The 16,380-nt window shown below is 42.7% G+C and overlaps 1 protein-coding gene across 9 annotated transcripts in view; it reads right to left on the bottom strand.

The window, feature by feature from the left end:
* nrcama (neuronal cell adhesion molecule a) overlaps positions 1 to 16,380 on the bottom strand; it is a 144,228-nt gene that overhangs the window by 26,183 nt on the left and 101,665 nt on the right. For 5 of the 9 annotated variants that reach the window (XM_061914272.1, XM_061914273.1, XM_061914268.1 and 2 more), the window contains 7 exons: positions 15,900 to 16,113; positions 15,707 to 15,829; positions 13,856 to 14,032; positions 13,715 to 13,747; positions 2,006 to 2,056; positions 260 to 382; positions 12 to 167 (listed from right to left, as the gene is read on the bottom strand). In XM_061914272.1, the coding sequence (XP_061770256.1) occupies positions 12 to 167; positions 260 to 382; positions 2,006 to 2,056; positions 13,715 to 13,747; positions 13,856 to 14,032; positions 15,707 to 15,829; positions 15,900 to 16,113 (877 nt within the window). The remainder of the gene's footprint in view (positions 1 to 11; positions 168 to 259; positions 383 to 2,005; positions 2,057 to 13,714; positions 13,748 to 13,855; positions 14,033 to 15,706; positions 15,830 to 15,899; positions 16,114 to 16,380) is intronic. The other 4 variants (XM_061914274.1, XM_061914275.1, XM_061914276.1 and 1 more) reach the window with 2 other exon arrangements.

The raw sequence follows: 16,380 nt of genomic DNA, 5'->3' as shown, positions 1-16,380 counted from the left end.
TGCCGCCTCACCTGGCACCGTGACCACCTCTTCCTTGGTGCTGTGCAGCGTGGGCCCGGCCGGGTCTCGAGCTACCACGCGCACCTTATAGGACGTCCCCGGCTTTAAGCCTTTTAACACATGCGAGTGCGAGCCGTTTACCGACTCCTTTTTCCAGTCCTCTTTGCCTGAAAGTTGATGATGGAGAGGGGAGAGATGTTTTTACCACCTGGGCAGGTTACCTGAGACCACATGCTGCAAAAACCAAGCAAAGCCTTACTGTTTTCGACCGTGTATTCCACATAAACGTTCTTATGGGGTCCGAAGTATTCCCAACTGATCAGCGCACCCTCCTCGGACACTGAAGTATTAAACGTGCCAAACACGGGGCCTACAGAGGGCGCTAAGTGCATAGGAAAATAGCATTTGTTCCAAAATGGTTGTGGAAACGTGTCATATCAATGTTGATTATTGTAGGGGAGCAGTAGAAATCAGTAATTGATAATTGTCAATATATCGAAAATATACAAACCCCCAAAACCAGTGAGGTTGGCACGTTGTGTAAATGGTAAATAAAAACAGATTACAATGATTTGCAAAACCTTTTCCACTTATACAAACTTAGTTTCCATATGAGTTGTGAAATTGTTTTAGATGTGAAGTGAAGTGAATTATATTTATATAGCGCTTTACATAGTGACACCCAATATCTAAGTTACATTTAAACCAGTGTGGGTGGCACCGGGAGCAGGTGGGTAAAGTGTCTTGCCCAAGGACACAACGGCAGTGACTAGGATGGCAGAAGCGGGAATCGAACCTGCAACCCTCAGGTTGCTGGCACGGCCACTCTACCAACCGAGCTATACCCGTGTATGTAAATATAAACGGAATACAATGATTTGCAAATCCTGTTCAACCCAAATTCAGTTAAATGCACTACAAAGAGAAGATATTTGATGTTCAAACTCATAAACTTTATATATTTTTTGCAAATAATAATTAATTTAGAATTTCATGGCTGCAACACGTGCCAAAGTAGTTGGGAAAGGGCATGTTCACCACTGTGTTACATCACCTTTTCTTTTAACAACACTCAATAAACGTTTGGGAACTGAGGAAACTAATTGTTGAAGCTTTGAAAGTGGAATTCTTTCCCATTCTTGTTTTATGTAGAGCTTCAGTCCTTCAACAGTCCGGGGTCTCCGCTGTCGTATTTTACGCTTCATAATGCGCCACACATTTTCCATGGGAGACAGGTCTGGACTGCAGGCGGGCCAGGAAAGTACCCGCACTCTTTTTTTCAGGAAGCCACGCTGTTGTAACACGTGCTGAATGTGGCTTGGCATTGTCTTGCTGAAATAAGCAGGGGCGTCCAGTGGCAGCATATATTGTTCCAAAACCTGTATGTACTTTTCAGCATTAATGGTGCCTTCACAGATGTGTAAGTTACCCATGCCTTGGGCACTAATGCACCCCCATACCATCACAGATGCCGGCTTTTGAACGTTGTGCCTACAGCGGGTACTAGACTGGCCTGCTTGTAGTCCAGACTTGTCTCCCAGAGAAAATGTGTGGCGCTTTATGAAGCATAAAATACCACAACAGACTGTTGAACAACTTAAGCAAGAATGGGAAATAATTCCACCTGGAAAGCTTCAAAAATTGGTCTTCTCAGTTCCCAAACGTTTACTGAGTGTTGTTAAAAGGAAAGGCCATGTAACACAGTGGTAAAAATGCCCGTGTGCCAATTTTTTTGAATGTGTTGCTGCCATTAAATTCTAAGTTGGAGATCATTTGTCAAGTTTTTCTCAGTTTGATCATTAAATATCTTGTCTTTGCAGTCTATTCAAATGAATATAAGTTGAACGGTTTTGCAAATCATTGTATTCTGTTTTTATTTAAGAATTACACAGCGTGCCAACCTCACTGGTTTTGGGTTTTGTACCTGGTCTACTTAGTGCCCCCCTAAACCTGTGTTTTCCAAACTGATTGGCAGCATAAGTGTGACATAGAGAATGCAGTGTACCCTTGTGAACTGGGGGGGACTGAGTGACGGGTGTTGTTGGTTCTGTGGGGCCTGAAAGAGTGAGACACACAGAGAAAGTTACACCGCCGACATGCTTGGCGCCTGATTTAGTCACGTGCACACTATTTTACCCACAGGAGAGTTGAATTCATGCATGTAGCCCAGGGGTGTCCAAAGTGTGGCTCGGGGGCCTTTTGTGGTATGCTTTTCACTCATTAAAGACTCTTTTTACAGGAACTTTCCAATTTACTCTGGTAAATAAGTTACCCTCCAGCGTTTGCGCCAGCAACTATCCGGGTAAATATAGTTCCTTCAGGAGCCATTGAGGGGTCAAACGCTGATTGGTTAAAGGCCTACTGAAATGAGATGTTCTTATTTAAACGGGGATAGCAGGTCCATTCTATGTGTCGTACTTCAATCAATCAATCAATCAATGTTTACTTATATAGCCCTAAATCACTAGTGTCTCAAAGGGCTGCACAAACCACCACGACATCCTCGGTAGGCCCACATAAGGGCAAGGAAAACTCACACCCAGTGGGACATCGGTGACAATAATGATCCAGTGGGACGTCTGTGACAATAATGATTATGAGAACCTTAGAGAGGAGGAAAGCAATGGATGTCGAGCGGGTCTAACATGATACTGTGAAAGTTCAATCCACAATGGATCCAACACAGTCGCGAGAGTCCAGTCCAAAGCGGGTCCAACTCAGCAGCGAGAGTCCCGTTCACAGCGGAGCCAGCAGGAAACCATCCCAAGCGGAGGCGGATCAGCAGCGCAGAGATGTCGAGGCGGATCAGCAGCGCAGAGATGTCCCCAGCCGATACACAGGCAAGCAGTACATGGCCACCGGATCGGACCGGACCCCCTCCACAGGGGAGAGTGGGACATAGAAGAAAAAGAAAAGAAACAGCAGATCAACTGGTCTAAAAAGGGAGTCTATTTAAAGGCTACAGTATACAAATGAGTTTTAAGGTGAGACTTAAATGCTTCTACTGAGGTGGCATCTCGAACTGTTACCGGGAGGGCATTCCAGAGTACTGGAGCCCGAACGGAAAACGCTCTATAGCCCGCAGACTTTTTTTGGGCTTTGGGAATCACTAACAAGCCGGAATCCTTTGAACGCAGATTTCTTGCCGGGACATATGGTACAATACAATCGGCAAGATAGGATGGAGCTAGACCGTGTAGTATTTTATACGTAAGTAGTAAAACCTTAAAGTCACATCTTAAGTGCACAGGAAGCCAGTGCAGGTGAGCCAGTACAGGCGTAATGTGATCAAACTTTCTTGTTCTTGTCAAAAGTCTAGCAGCCGCATTTTGTACCAACTGTAATCTTTTAATGCTAGACATGGGGAGACCCGAAAATAATACGTTACAGTAGTCGAGGCGAGACGTAACAAACGCATGGATAATGATCTCAGCGTCCTTAGTGGACAGAATGGAGCGAATTTTAGCGATATTACGGAGATGAAAGAAGGCCGTTTTAGTAACGCTTTTAATGTGTGCCTCAAAGGAGAGAGTTGGGTCGAAGATAATACCCAGATTCTTTACCGTGTCGCCTTGTTTAATTGTTTGGTTGTCAAATGTTAGAGTTGTATTATTAAATAGAGTTCGGTGTCTAGCAGGACCGATAATCAGCATTTCCGTTTTTTTGGCATTGAGTTGCAAAAAGTTAGCGGACATCCATTGTTTAATTTCATTAAGACACGCCTCCAGCTGACTACAATCCGGCGTGTTGGTCAGCTTTAGGGGCATGTAGAGTTGGGTGTCATCAGCATAACAGTGAAAGCTAACACCGTATTTGCGTATGATGTCACCTAGCGGCAGCATGTAGATGCTGAAGAGTGCAGGGCCAAGGACCGAACCCTGGGGAACTCCACACGTTACCTTAACGTAGTCCGAGGTCACATTGTTATGGGAGACACACTGCATCCTATCAGTAAGATAAGAGTTAAACCAAGACAGGGCTAAGTCTGACATACCAATTCGTGTTTTGATACGTTCTAATAAAATATTATGATCGACGGTATCGAAAGCAGCGCTAAGATCGAGGAGCAGCAACATAGATGACGCATCAGAATCCATGGTTAGCAATAGATCATTAGTCATTTTTGCGAGGGCTGTCTCCGTCGAGTGATTTGCCCTGAAACCGGATTGAAAGGTTTCACATAGATTGTTAGACGCTAAGTGTTCATTTAACTGCTCCGCAACAATTTTTTCGAGGATTTTTGAAATAAAGGGAAGGTGAGACACCGGTCGGTAGTTTACCATGAGGTCAGGATCGAGGTTAGGTCTTTTAAGAAGAGGATGAATAACCGCTTTTTTGAATGCTAGGGGAACAGTGCCCGAGGAAAGTGATAAGTTTATAATATTTAGCACTGATGGACCTAATAATACAAAGAGCTCCTTGATCAGTTTCCCAGGAAGAGGGTCAAGTAAACATGTTGTTTGTTTTATTCCATTTACACGTTGTAACAATTCCTCTAATGTTATTTCCTCAAAACGAGAGAAACTATTTTGGAGGGCAGTATCCGCCGTATATACAATCGTGTCAGTGTTAATAGAACCCCGTTGTAACTGGGACGCATTGTCTTTAATCTCCTTTCTAATGACTTCAATTTTCTTACTAAAGAATTGCATAAAGTCATCAGCTGAGTGGGTGGAGCTACTGGAAGGAGTCCCTTGTTGGGTAAGCGATGCTACCGTACTAAACAAAAATTTAGGATCGTTTTTATTACGGTGGATGAGATTTGAGTAATAATTAGCTTTAGCTAAGGTAAGCATGCGTTTATAAGTTATTAAACCATCACTAAATGCTTGATGGTGCACCTCAAGTTTAGTCGTGCGCCATTTGCGTTCCAGCTTTCTGCATAATAATTTCTGAGCTCTAGTTTCTTCTGTAAACCACGGGGTGCGCTTTTTTGGAGCCTTTTTTAACTTTAGCGGTGCTATGTTATCAATGGTTTCGCGCAGGGCGTCGTTAAAGTTGTTAGTGAGGTTATCAATAGAGCCCACATACTTTGGGAATGGTGCCATTACCGAGGGCAGTAGGTCAGCAAGAGTTGTCGTTGTGGCCGTATTAATGTTGCGGCTGCTATAGCAGTTATTATTATTATTAGTTTGACGAACATGCGTCTGAACCTCGAATTTTATAAGGTAATGATCGGACAATACTTTAGTATACGGGAGTATCATAACTTTGGAAGCGGTGATACCCCTGACAAGCACTAGGTCTATCGTATTACCATTGCGATGCGTGGGTTCATTTATTATTTGTGTGAGACCACAGGTATCAATTATAGTCTGGAGCGCTACGCACGGTGGGTCCGATGGGGTATTCATATGGATATTAAAGTCCCCCATTATGATTATATTATCGGCGTGTGTCACTAGATCAGCAACGAACTCTGAGAATTCATTGATAAAGTCCGAACAGGGCCCTGGGGGGCGGTAGATAACAGCCAGGTGTAGAGGCAGCGGTGTGACAGACCTCATAGTAAGCACCTCAAACGATTTATATTTATTATTTATGTTAGGACTAAGGTTAAAGTTTTCGTTGTATATTAGTGCGACCCCCCCACCCCTTTTAAGCGGACGGGCAATATGCGCATGTGTAAAGTTAGGAGGACATGCCTCATTTAGCGCAAAAAAGTCGTTTGGTTTAAGCCAGGTTTCACTGAGACCGATGACGTTAAGATTGTTGTCTCTGATAATATCATTAACTAACAACGTTTTGGGAGACAATGATCTTATGTTTAAAAAACCTATATTATAGGTAGTGGGCTGTTTTAGGGAATTTTTGATCAAATTATCCGTAGTAGCAATATTAATAATGTTGTGTTTATTATGCCCAGTGCATTCAGTATAATTACGACCATATCTAGGAATTGATACGACGGGAATGTTCCGATTGTTTGTTTGTTGCTTTGATAAACTGCACGCATCATGGTTAGCCACCTCAGTAACGGGGATTTTCCGATTGTTTGTTTGTTGCTTTGATAAACTGCACGCATCATAGTTAGCCACCTCAGTAAAACACATGTCCAACTCTGAAACACTCAAAGCAGAAAAAACTTGTTCTAATTTAACTGACTCCTTACCCAGACCAGTAGTCTCGCATTTTCCATCTAAATCCGTCTTCGGGATGGAGGAAAGTGGTGTTCTGTGGGGATTAGCCTTCTGCTTTGTTTTTAGCCCCGCTCGACATCCGCGTTTCCGATCACACCGCTGGCGTCTGCTCCGTAGACGGCCCCCGCTGCTACTAGACTCCCCTGCTTCACAGGCCGCTGGACGTAGCCGCCGACGAATCCCCATGCTAGTTAGCATGTTTAGCACGCCCGCGTCTATCAGTCCAAAACGGCCCAATATGTCCATATCCAGAAGTGTCTGGCGGTCGTACGTGATCATTTCGCCATATTTTTGCTGAAAAGATTTAGTAGAGAACATCGAGGATAAAGTTCCCAACTTTTGGTCGCTAATAAAAAAGCCTTGCCTGTACCGGAAGTAGCAGAAGATGTGCGCGTGACGTCACGGGTTGTGGAGCTCCTCACATCTGAACATTGTTTACAATCATGGCCACCAGCAGCGAGAGCGATTCGGACCGATAAAGCGGCGATTTCCCCATTAATTTGAGCGAGGATGAAATATTTGTGGATGAGGCCCAACAGCAACAAGGGATAGAGCCATACCGCTTTGAACCCGACGCTGACGGTGACGGTCAGGAGGACACTGCTGATATTGAAACCAAAAAGTTATGTTTTGGTTTCATCTGACCACATGACATTCTCCCAATCCTCTGCTGTATCATCCATGTATCCATTTTGGTATAAACTCAACTCCTCGTGTTTGGAGGAAGAAGAATACTGAGTTGCATCCCAAGAACACCATACCTACTGTGAAGCATGGGGGTGGAAACATCTTGCTTTGGGGCTGTTTTTCTGCTAAGGGGACGGGACGATTGATCCGTGTTAAGGAAAAAATGAATGGGGCCATGTATCCTGAGATTTTGAGCCAAAACCTCCTTCCATCAGTGAGAGCTTTGAATGGTTGACCAAATACTTATTTTCCACCATCATTTACAAATAAATTCTTAAAAATTCCTACAATGTGAATTCCTGGATTTTTTTCTGTCTCTGTCTCTCACAGTTGAAGTGTACGTATGATGAAAATTACAGACCTCTGTCATCATTTTAAGTGGGAGAACTTGCACAATCGCTGGCTGACTAAATACTTTTTTGCCCTACTGTGTATATATATATGTATGTATATACATATATATATATATATATATATATATATATATATATACATATATATCCTTTATACCGACAGCCATCAGACTGTATAATGCATATGTTCCTTCTTGACTGCACTTAAATGTAGAATACATTTATATTATTCATATATTATATATATACTATATGATATATATTATTTTTTTATTATTATTGTTTATTGTGAGCAACCTGTGGTGCTGAATTCCCCCCAGGGATCAATAAAGTACTTTCTATTCTATTCTATATACATATATATTTACATACATATATATATATACATACATATATATATATATATATATATATATATACATACATACATACATACATACATATATAAATGATAAATGGGTTGTACTTGTATAGCGCTTTTCTACCTTCAAGGTACTCAAAGCGCTTTGACACTACTTCCACATTTACCCATTCACACACACATTCACACACTGATGGAGGGAGCTGCCATGCAAGGCGCCAACCAGCACACATCAGGAGCAAGGGTGAAGTGTCTTGCTCAGGACACAACGGACGTGACGAGGTTGGTACAAGGTGGGATTTGAACCAGGGACCCTCTGATTGCGCACGGCCACTCTCCCACTGCGCCACGCCGTCCCCAATATATATATATATATATATATATATATATATATATATATATATATATATATATATATATATATATATATATATATATATATATATATATATATATATATATATATATATATGTAGGTGTGGGAAAAAATCACAAGACTACCTCATCTCTACAGATCTGTTTCATGAGGGGTTCCCTCAATCATCAGGAGATTTCTCCTGATGATTGAGGGAACCCCTCATGAAACAGATCTGTAGAGATGAAGTAGTCTTGTGATTTTTTCCCACACCTACATATTGCGCTCTACCACGGTATCGAGCACTATTCTCTGGATAATCCAATCAAGACATATATATATATATATATATATATATATATATATATATATATGTCTTGATTGGATTATCCGGAGAATAGTGCTCGATACCGTGGTAGAGCGCAATATGTAGGTGTGGGAAAAAATCACAAGACTACTTCATCTCTACAGATCTGTTTCATGAGGGGTTCCCTCAATCATCAGGAGATTTTAATGGAAGCATTCACATACAATGGTTTATATAGAGCACAGAGTGGGTGGGTACAAGCAGGCGTAGGGTGTGGTGATTGGCTCATGTGTTACCTAGGAGGTGTTTCCGCCTGTGGCGGCATGTTGAAATGATTTCACTGCGCTTGTTGAGGGATGATAGCTCTGGATGATATATAATAAACAGTTTCTCTTTTAAGCATAAGTTGCATCTTTTATTACCACTGTTGTAAGGTGTGCTGGATGCAAGAATTTGCCATGTTATTGAATATTCAACATTATTGTCTTTGAGGTTCCAGATGTGTTTGCTGAGTTCTGTAGAATTCTGCAAAGTCTGGTTTCTAAAGGAGGCGTTGTGATTATTCCATCTGGTTTTGAACGCTCCTTCGGTTAATCCTACGTACGTGTCGGATGTGTTAATGTCCTTGCGTATTACCTTTGCTTGGTAAACGACTGATGTCTGTAAGCACCTTCCGTTGAGAGGGCAATCAGGTTTCTTGCGACAGTTACATTCATTATTGGTTTCAGAGTCATTTAGTCTGGGGGTAGGCAGTCCTTTTGCAATTGCTTTGTTGTGGTTTGAAATGATTTGTTGCATGTTATTCATACAGCTGTAGCTCAATTTAATGTTGTTCTTGTTGAATATTTTTCTTAGGGTGTTGCCTTTGGGGAAGTGTTTGTCGATCAGAGTGAGGAACTTGCGGCCGATGTTGGTTGAGACGTCTTTGCTGAATGGCGGATTGTACCAGATGATGTTGTTTCGTTTTCTGCTCTTTTTTGGTTGGTTTCCTGGGGTGGGTTCATAGGTGAGGGTGAAGTTGTATCCGCTTTCATCAAGTGCTTTCTGGTACGGGGGGGTTGCTTGGTCGAATTCAGCTTTGCTGGATGACAGCATCGATAGCCTTTTATTAATTCCGGTAGGTATTCTTTTCGTGGTGGTGGGTGGGTGGTTGCTGTCGTGGTGCACGTATTGGAGTGTTGTGTTGGGTTTCGTGAATGGTTGGTAGCTGTTATTTCTCAGGTTGAAAGTGACGTCGAGGAAGTTGACGGTTTGCTTGTTGGCTTCAATCGTGATCCGTAGGCCGTTTTCTTTGAAGATTTGGCATATGCGCTTCTTGGTGTTCTCGCTGCTCCTTGGCGAGGCGCGGCACACTGCCAGTCCATCATCACGGTAAATACCAAGGTTCAGGTTGAGGCTAGCAAGCTGGGAGAGGAGGAAACTCCCAACGAGTTCGCACGTTTCTGCTCCGTCAAAACTCCCCATAGTAACGTCAAATGTTGAATTGTTCTTTTTTTGCCATGGTGTACTGTTGTGGATGAGTATGGAGTTCTTTGCGTGGATGATGATGTTTCTTTCGTTGCCTGTGATTGAGTCGTAGTCCGAGGCGAAGTTTAGTGCTTGGGTCAGTAGGTCTTGCGTGATGGAAGGGTAAAATTCTTCGATGTCGAAGGAGATAAAGTTGTGTTGTTGTTTGTCTTGGATGTTGTTGAACCATTTGATTACTGCTGCTGTATTTCTCCATTGGTTGAGTGGTGTTTTGTCCTTGATTTTTGCGTTGATTCTGTCCAGGATTATTTTGCTGATTTTTCCTATTTCGGATTTAGTTGGATTTATTAGTCGGCATGTTGGGTTATTTGCGAAGTTGGGTTTGTGGTCCTTCAGTGTGATGAAGGCTTCTTTGTTGGCTGTGGCGTCCACCCTGTCCTCAATGTCCAGTTCGGTTGCGATCCGCTTGTTTTCCAGGTGGATGTTCTGTAAAGTGTTGGGTTGCGCTTTTTTGTATGATTTGGTGATGCTTTTGTCCAGTAAAGAGTTATGTTCTGGTATGTCCATTCTGTAGAAGTTTGTGGTTTTATCGGCGGCTATGATGAGGTTGCTTACTTTCTTGATGCGCTCCGTGTCATTTTTCAGCTTGGTGAGGAATGGGTTGCGGGCTGGCTTAAATTTGACTGATTGTATCATTTTGAGCATGTCGTTCTCAAAGTCCTTTAATTCCTTGACTGTGGGTGGGTTCTTGGTAGATTTGAATCCGTAAGTTTCCTTTTGCGTTCCTTTTGTTTCAGGGTGGAGGAAAAAGTGTGCTTTCCACCGCATCCTTCTTAGGAAGTGTTCCGTCTTTTCTATGAGTCTTTGCTTGTAGTCCTTCTGCGCGGGTATGGGAATGTTCTTCGTGGAGTAGTCGATGCTGCTTGTACCCACCCACTCTGTGCTCTATATAAACCATTGTATGTGAATGCTTCCATTAAAATCTCCTGATGATTGAGGGAACCCCTCATGAAACAGATCTGTAGAGATGAAGTAGTCTTGTGATTTTTTCCCACACCTACATATTGCGCTCTACCACGGTATCGAGCACTATTCTCCGGATAATCCAATCAAGACATATTCCGCTCCAAATTGACATTTGTTGAGCACTGTACGACGATCCGAAATGGAAAAGTTCAGCATCGACTACTCCACGAAGAACATTCCCATACCCGCGCAGAAGGACTACAAGCAAAGACTCATAGAAAAGACGGAACACTTCCTAAGAAGGATGCGGTGGAAAGCACACTTTTTCCTCCACCCTGAAACAAAAGGAACGCAAAAGGAAACTTACGGATTCAAATCTACCAAGAACCCACCCACAGTCAAGGAATTAAAGGACTTTGAGAACGACATGCTCAAAATGATACAATCAGTCAAATTTAAGCCAGCCCGCAACCCATTCCTCACCAAGCTGAAAAATGACACGGAGCGCATCAAGAAAGTAAGCAACCTCATCATAGCCGCCGATAAAACCACAAACTTCTACAGAATGGACATACCAGAACATAACTCTTTACTGGACAAAAGCATCACCAAATCATACAAAAAAGCGCAACCCAACACTTTACAGAACATCCACCTGGAAAACAAGCGGATCGCAACCGAACTGGACATTGAGGACAGGGTGGACGCCACAGCCAACAAAGAAGCCTTCATCACACTGAAGGACCACAAACCCAACTTCGCAAATAACCCAACATGCCGACTAATAAATCCAACTAAATCCGAAATAGGAAAAATCAGCAAAATAATCCTGGACAGAATCAACGCAAAAATCAAGGACAAAACACCACTCAACCAATGGAGAAATACAGCAGCAGTAATCAAATGGTTCAACAACATCCAAGACAAACAACAACACAACTTTATCTCCTTCGACATCGAAGAATTTTACCCTTCCATCACGCAAGACCTACTGACCCAAGCACTAAACTTCGCCTCGGACTACGACTCAATCACAGGCAACGAAAGAAACATCATCATCCACGCAAAGAACTCCATACTCATCCACAACAGTACACCATGGCAAAAAAAGAACAATTCAACATTTGACGTTACTATGGGGAGTTTTGACGGAGCAGAAACGTGCGAACTCGTTGGGAGTTTCCTCCTCTCCCAGCTTGCTAGCCTCAACCTGAACCTTGGTATTTACCGTGATGATGGACTGGCAGTGTGCCGCGCCTCGCCAAGGAGCAGCGAGAACACCAAGAAGCGCATATGCCAAATCTTCAAAGAAAACGGCCTACGGATCACGATTGAAGCCAACAAGCAAACCGTCAACTTCCTCGACGTCACTTTCAACCTGAGAAATAACAGCTACCAACCATTCACGAAACCCAACACAACACTCCAATACGTGCACCACGACAGCAACCACCCACCCACCACCACGAAAAGAATACCTACCGGAATTAATAAAAGGCTATCGATGCTGTCATCCAGCAAAGCTGAATTCGACCAAGCAACCCCCCCGTACCAGAAAGCACTTGATGAAAGCGGATACAACTTCACCCTCACCTATGAACCCACCCCAGGAAACCAACCAAAAAAGAGCAGAAAACGAAACAACATCATCTGGTACAATCCGCCATTCAGCAAAGACGTCTCAACCAACATCGGCCGCAAGTTCCTCACTCTGATCGACAAACACTTCCCCAAAGGCAACACCCTAAGAAAAATATTCAACAAGAACAACATTAAATTGAGCTACAGCTGTATGAATAACATGCAACAAATCATTTCAAACCACAACAAAGCAATTGCAAAAGGACTGCCTACCCCCAGACTAAATGACTCTGAAACCAATAATGAATGTAACTGTCGCAAGAAACCTGATTGCCCTCTCAACGGAAGGTGCTTACAGACATCAGTCGTTTACCAAGCAAAGGTAATACGCAAGGACATTAACACATCCGACACGTACGTAGGATTAACCGAAGGAGCGTTCAAAACCAGATGGAATAATCACAACGCCTCCTTTAGAAACCAGACTTTGCAGAATTCTACAGAACTCAGCAAACACATCTGGAACCTCAAAGACAATAATGTTGAATATTCAATAACATGGCAAATTCTTGCATCCAGCACACCTTACAACAGTGGTAATAAAAGATGCAACTTATGCTTAAAAGAGAAACTGTTTATTATATATCATCCAGAGCTATCATCCCTCAACAAGCGCAGTGAAATCATTTCAACATGCCGCCACAGGCGGAAACACCTCCTAGGTAACACATGAGCCAATCACCACACCCTACGCCTGCTTGTACCCACCCACTCTGTGCTCTATATAAACCATTGTATGTGAATGCTTCCATTAAAATCTCCTGATGATTGAGGGAACCCCTCATGAAACAGATCTGTAGAGATGAAGTAGTCTTGTGATTTTTTCCCACACCTACATATATATATATATATATATATATATATATATATATATATATATATACATATATATATATATATATACATATAGGTAGAATTCACTGAAAGTCAAGTATTTCAAGTATATATATATATATACATATATATACACATGAAATACTTGACTTGGTGAATTCTAGCTGTAAATATACTCCTCCCCTTTTAACCACGCCCCCAACCACGCCCACCTCTCGAAATCGAAGGTCTCAAAGTTGGCAAGTATGACAGTAACATGCTGAAAAAAACATAGTCAATTTTACAGTAACATTTTAGCGACTGACCTGTCAGGTTTTTACTGTAAAATCAACTTTTTTTTTTTTTAAATAATTCTATATTAAAAAAAATAATTATCAAATACATAGGCAATTGTGTAATAATATCATTGACTGTAAGAAGTGGCCCTCTGAGGGCGAACATGACTGTGAAATGGCCCTCAATTAAAACGAGTTTGACACCCCTGGGTTAGAGGGACAGAACGTTACTTTTCAATCAAGATCCTACTATATTATCACTAACATAGGCTTAAGTTTACACCTAAAACATGCAGGGATAATAAAAAAGGAGTGTTTCACTGGTTACCTTTACCCGCCTCTATAGTGGGACCAGTGTGAGCTTCAGAGAGAAAGCAAAAAGAGAGGGATAGTGGCGACACAGAAGGTGAGTGTGGTCGGACCTCATGCTGCTCCCCCCGCCCGCCGTTGTCCTGTTAAGTTAACTCACTTGTTTCCATGACGGTGGACGCCTCTTTTGTGGTGTTGGCTCCGGCTCCTTTGATCGTCTTTGCACTTAAGTCAAACTTGTAGAGCACGCTAGAGTTCAGGTTGTCCAGGGTCACGGTCGTCTCGTTGACCGGAAATTCCATCATCTTGACCGTCCCCATTTCAACGGTGTTGTTGACTGGGTGACAGCATGTCAAACATGGCCGACAAAAGACATATTTATAGAGTTTGATATGTTTTTTTGGAAGAAACTCTGTTTCCATATGACTCGGGAAATTGTGTTAGATGTAAATATAAACGGAATACAATGATTTGCAAATCATTTTCAACCCATATTCAGTTGAATGCACTACAAAGACAACATATTTGATGTTCAAACTCATTAACTTTATTTTTTTTTGCAAATAATTAACTTAGAATTTCATGGCTGCAACACGTGCCAAAGTAGTTGGGAAAGGGCATGTTCACCACTGTGTTACATCACCTTTTCTTTTAACAACACTCAATTAACGTTTGGGAACTGAGGAAACTAATTGAAGGTGGAATTCTTTCCCATTCTTGTTTTATGTAGAGCTTAAGTCGTTCAACAGTCCGGGGTCTCCGCTGTCGTATTTTACACTTCATAATGCGCCACACATTTTCCATGGGAGACAGGTCTGGACTGCAGGCGGGCCAGGAAAGTACCCGCACTCTTTTTTTCAAAAAGCCACGCTGTTGTAACACGTGCTGAATGTGGCTTGGCATTGTCTTGGTGAAATAAGCAGGGGCGTCCATGAAAAGATGGCGCTTAGAAGGTAGGATATGTTTTTTCAAAACCTGTATTTCTTAATGGGGCCTTCACAGATGTGCAAGTTACCCACACCTTGGGCACTAATGCACCCCCATACCATCACAGATACTGGCTTTTGAACTTTGCGTCAATAACAGTCTGGATGGTTGGCTTCCTCTTTGGTCCGGATGACACAATGTCAAATATTACAAAAAACAATTTGATTGTGGACTCGTTAGACCACAGAACACTTTTCCACTTTGCATCAGTCCATCTTAGATGATCTCGGGCCCAGAGAAGCCGGCGGCGTTTCTGGATGTTGTTGACAAATGGCTTTCGCTTTGCATGGTAGAGTTTTAACTTGCACTTACAGATATAGCAACAAACTGTATTTAGTGACAGTGGTTTTCTGAAGTGTTCCTGAGCCCATGTGGTGATATCCTTTAGAGATTGATGTCGGTTTTTGATACAGTGCTGTCCGAGGGATCAAAGGTCACGGTCATTCAATGTTGGTTTCCGGCCATGCCGCTTACGTGGAGTGATTTCTCCAGATTCTCTGAACCTTTTGATGATATTATGGAGCGTAGATGTTGAAATCCCTATATTTCTTGCAATTGCACTTTGAGAAAAGTTGTTCTTAAACTGTTTGACTATTTGCTCACACAGTTGTGGACAAAGGGGTGTACCTCGCCCCATCCTTTCTTGTGAAAGACTGAGCATTTTTTGGGAAGCTGTTTTTCTACCCAATCATGGCACCCACCTGTTCCCAATTAGCCTGCACACCTGTGGGATGTTCCAAATAAGTGTTTGATGAGCATTGCTCAAATTTATCAGGATTTATTGCCACCTTTCCCAACTTCTTTGTCTTGTGTTGCTGGCATCAAATTCTAAAAATAAAGTTTATGAGTTTGAACATCAAATATGTTGTCTTTGTAGCATATTCAACTGAATATGGGTTGAAAAGGATTTGCAAATCATTGTATTCTGTTTATATTTACATCTAACACAATTTCCCAACTCATATGGAAACGGGGTTTGTAATTAAAACTACAAATATGGATGCCGGGAGGAGGGTGCTGGTACCTGGCTGGTATGTGAGAGTGTATCCAATAAGGCGTCCGTTGTTGTTTAGCGGTGGGCCCCATTCCAGAGTGAGAGAGTCCAAACTGGGGTTCAAGACATTGAGAAAGGAAGGAGGGCCTGGAACTGAAACACAACAACTTTCAGACAACTGAAACAAAGCTGAAACGTCCATGTTACATTTGGGTGTACACACCTCCCTCTGGTGTCTCAAACTGCTTATCTGGACTAGGAGGACCTTCTCCTTTGTTATTCAGGACCCTGATGAAGAGGTTGTACAGGCTGTAGGGTTGGAGGCCCGGCAGAGAGCCCTCAGTACTATTCCCGCTGAAGGTCAGAACCTGGTCTTGAGATTCTTGATCTGCCTCCTCCTCGGTCTTGTGCAAACCTCGCTCACGCCGGTAATATACCTGCCAGACACCGTGAAGGCACCGTTAGTTATCATGTTGGATCTGCTCGACATCCATTGCTTTCGGTCCCCTGGGTGGGGGGTGGGGGGGGTGGGGGGGGGGGGGGGTTCTCATAGTCATCATTGTCGACGTCCCACTGGGGTGAGTTTTTCCTTGCCCTTATGTGGGCTCTACCGAGGATGTCGTTGTGGTTTGTGCAGCCCTTTGAGACACTTGTGATTCAGGGCTTTATAAATAAACATTGATTGATTCATTGATTGATTGATT

Source organism: Nerophis ophidion, linkage group LG10 (assembly GCF_033978795.1).
Source record: "Nerophis ophidion isolate RoL-2023_Sa linkage group LG10, RoL_Noph_v1.0, whole genome shotgun sequence".
Classification (NCBI taxonomy): domain Eukaryota; kingdom Metazoa; phylum Chordata; class Actinopteri; order Syngnathiformes; family Syngnathidae; genus Nerophis; species Nerophis ophidion.
Note: the sequence above shows the minus strand (reverse complement) of the source record. Positions and strands in the feature narration are given on the sequence as shown.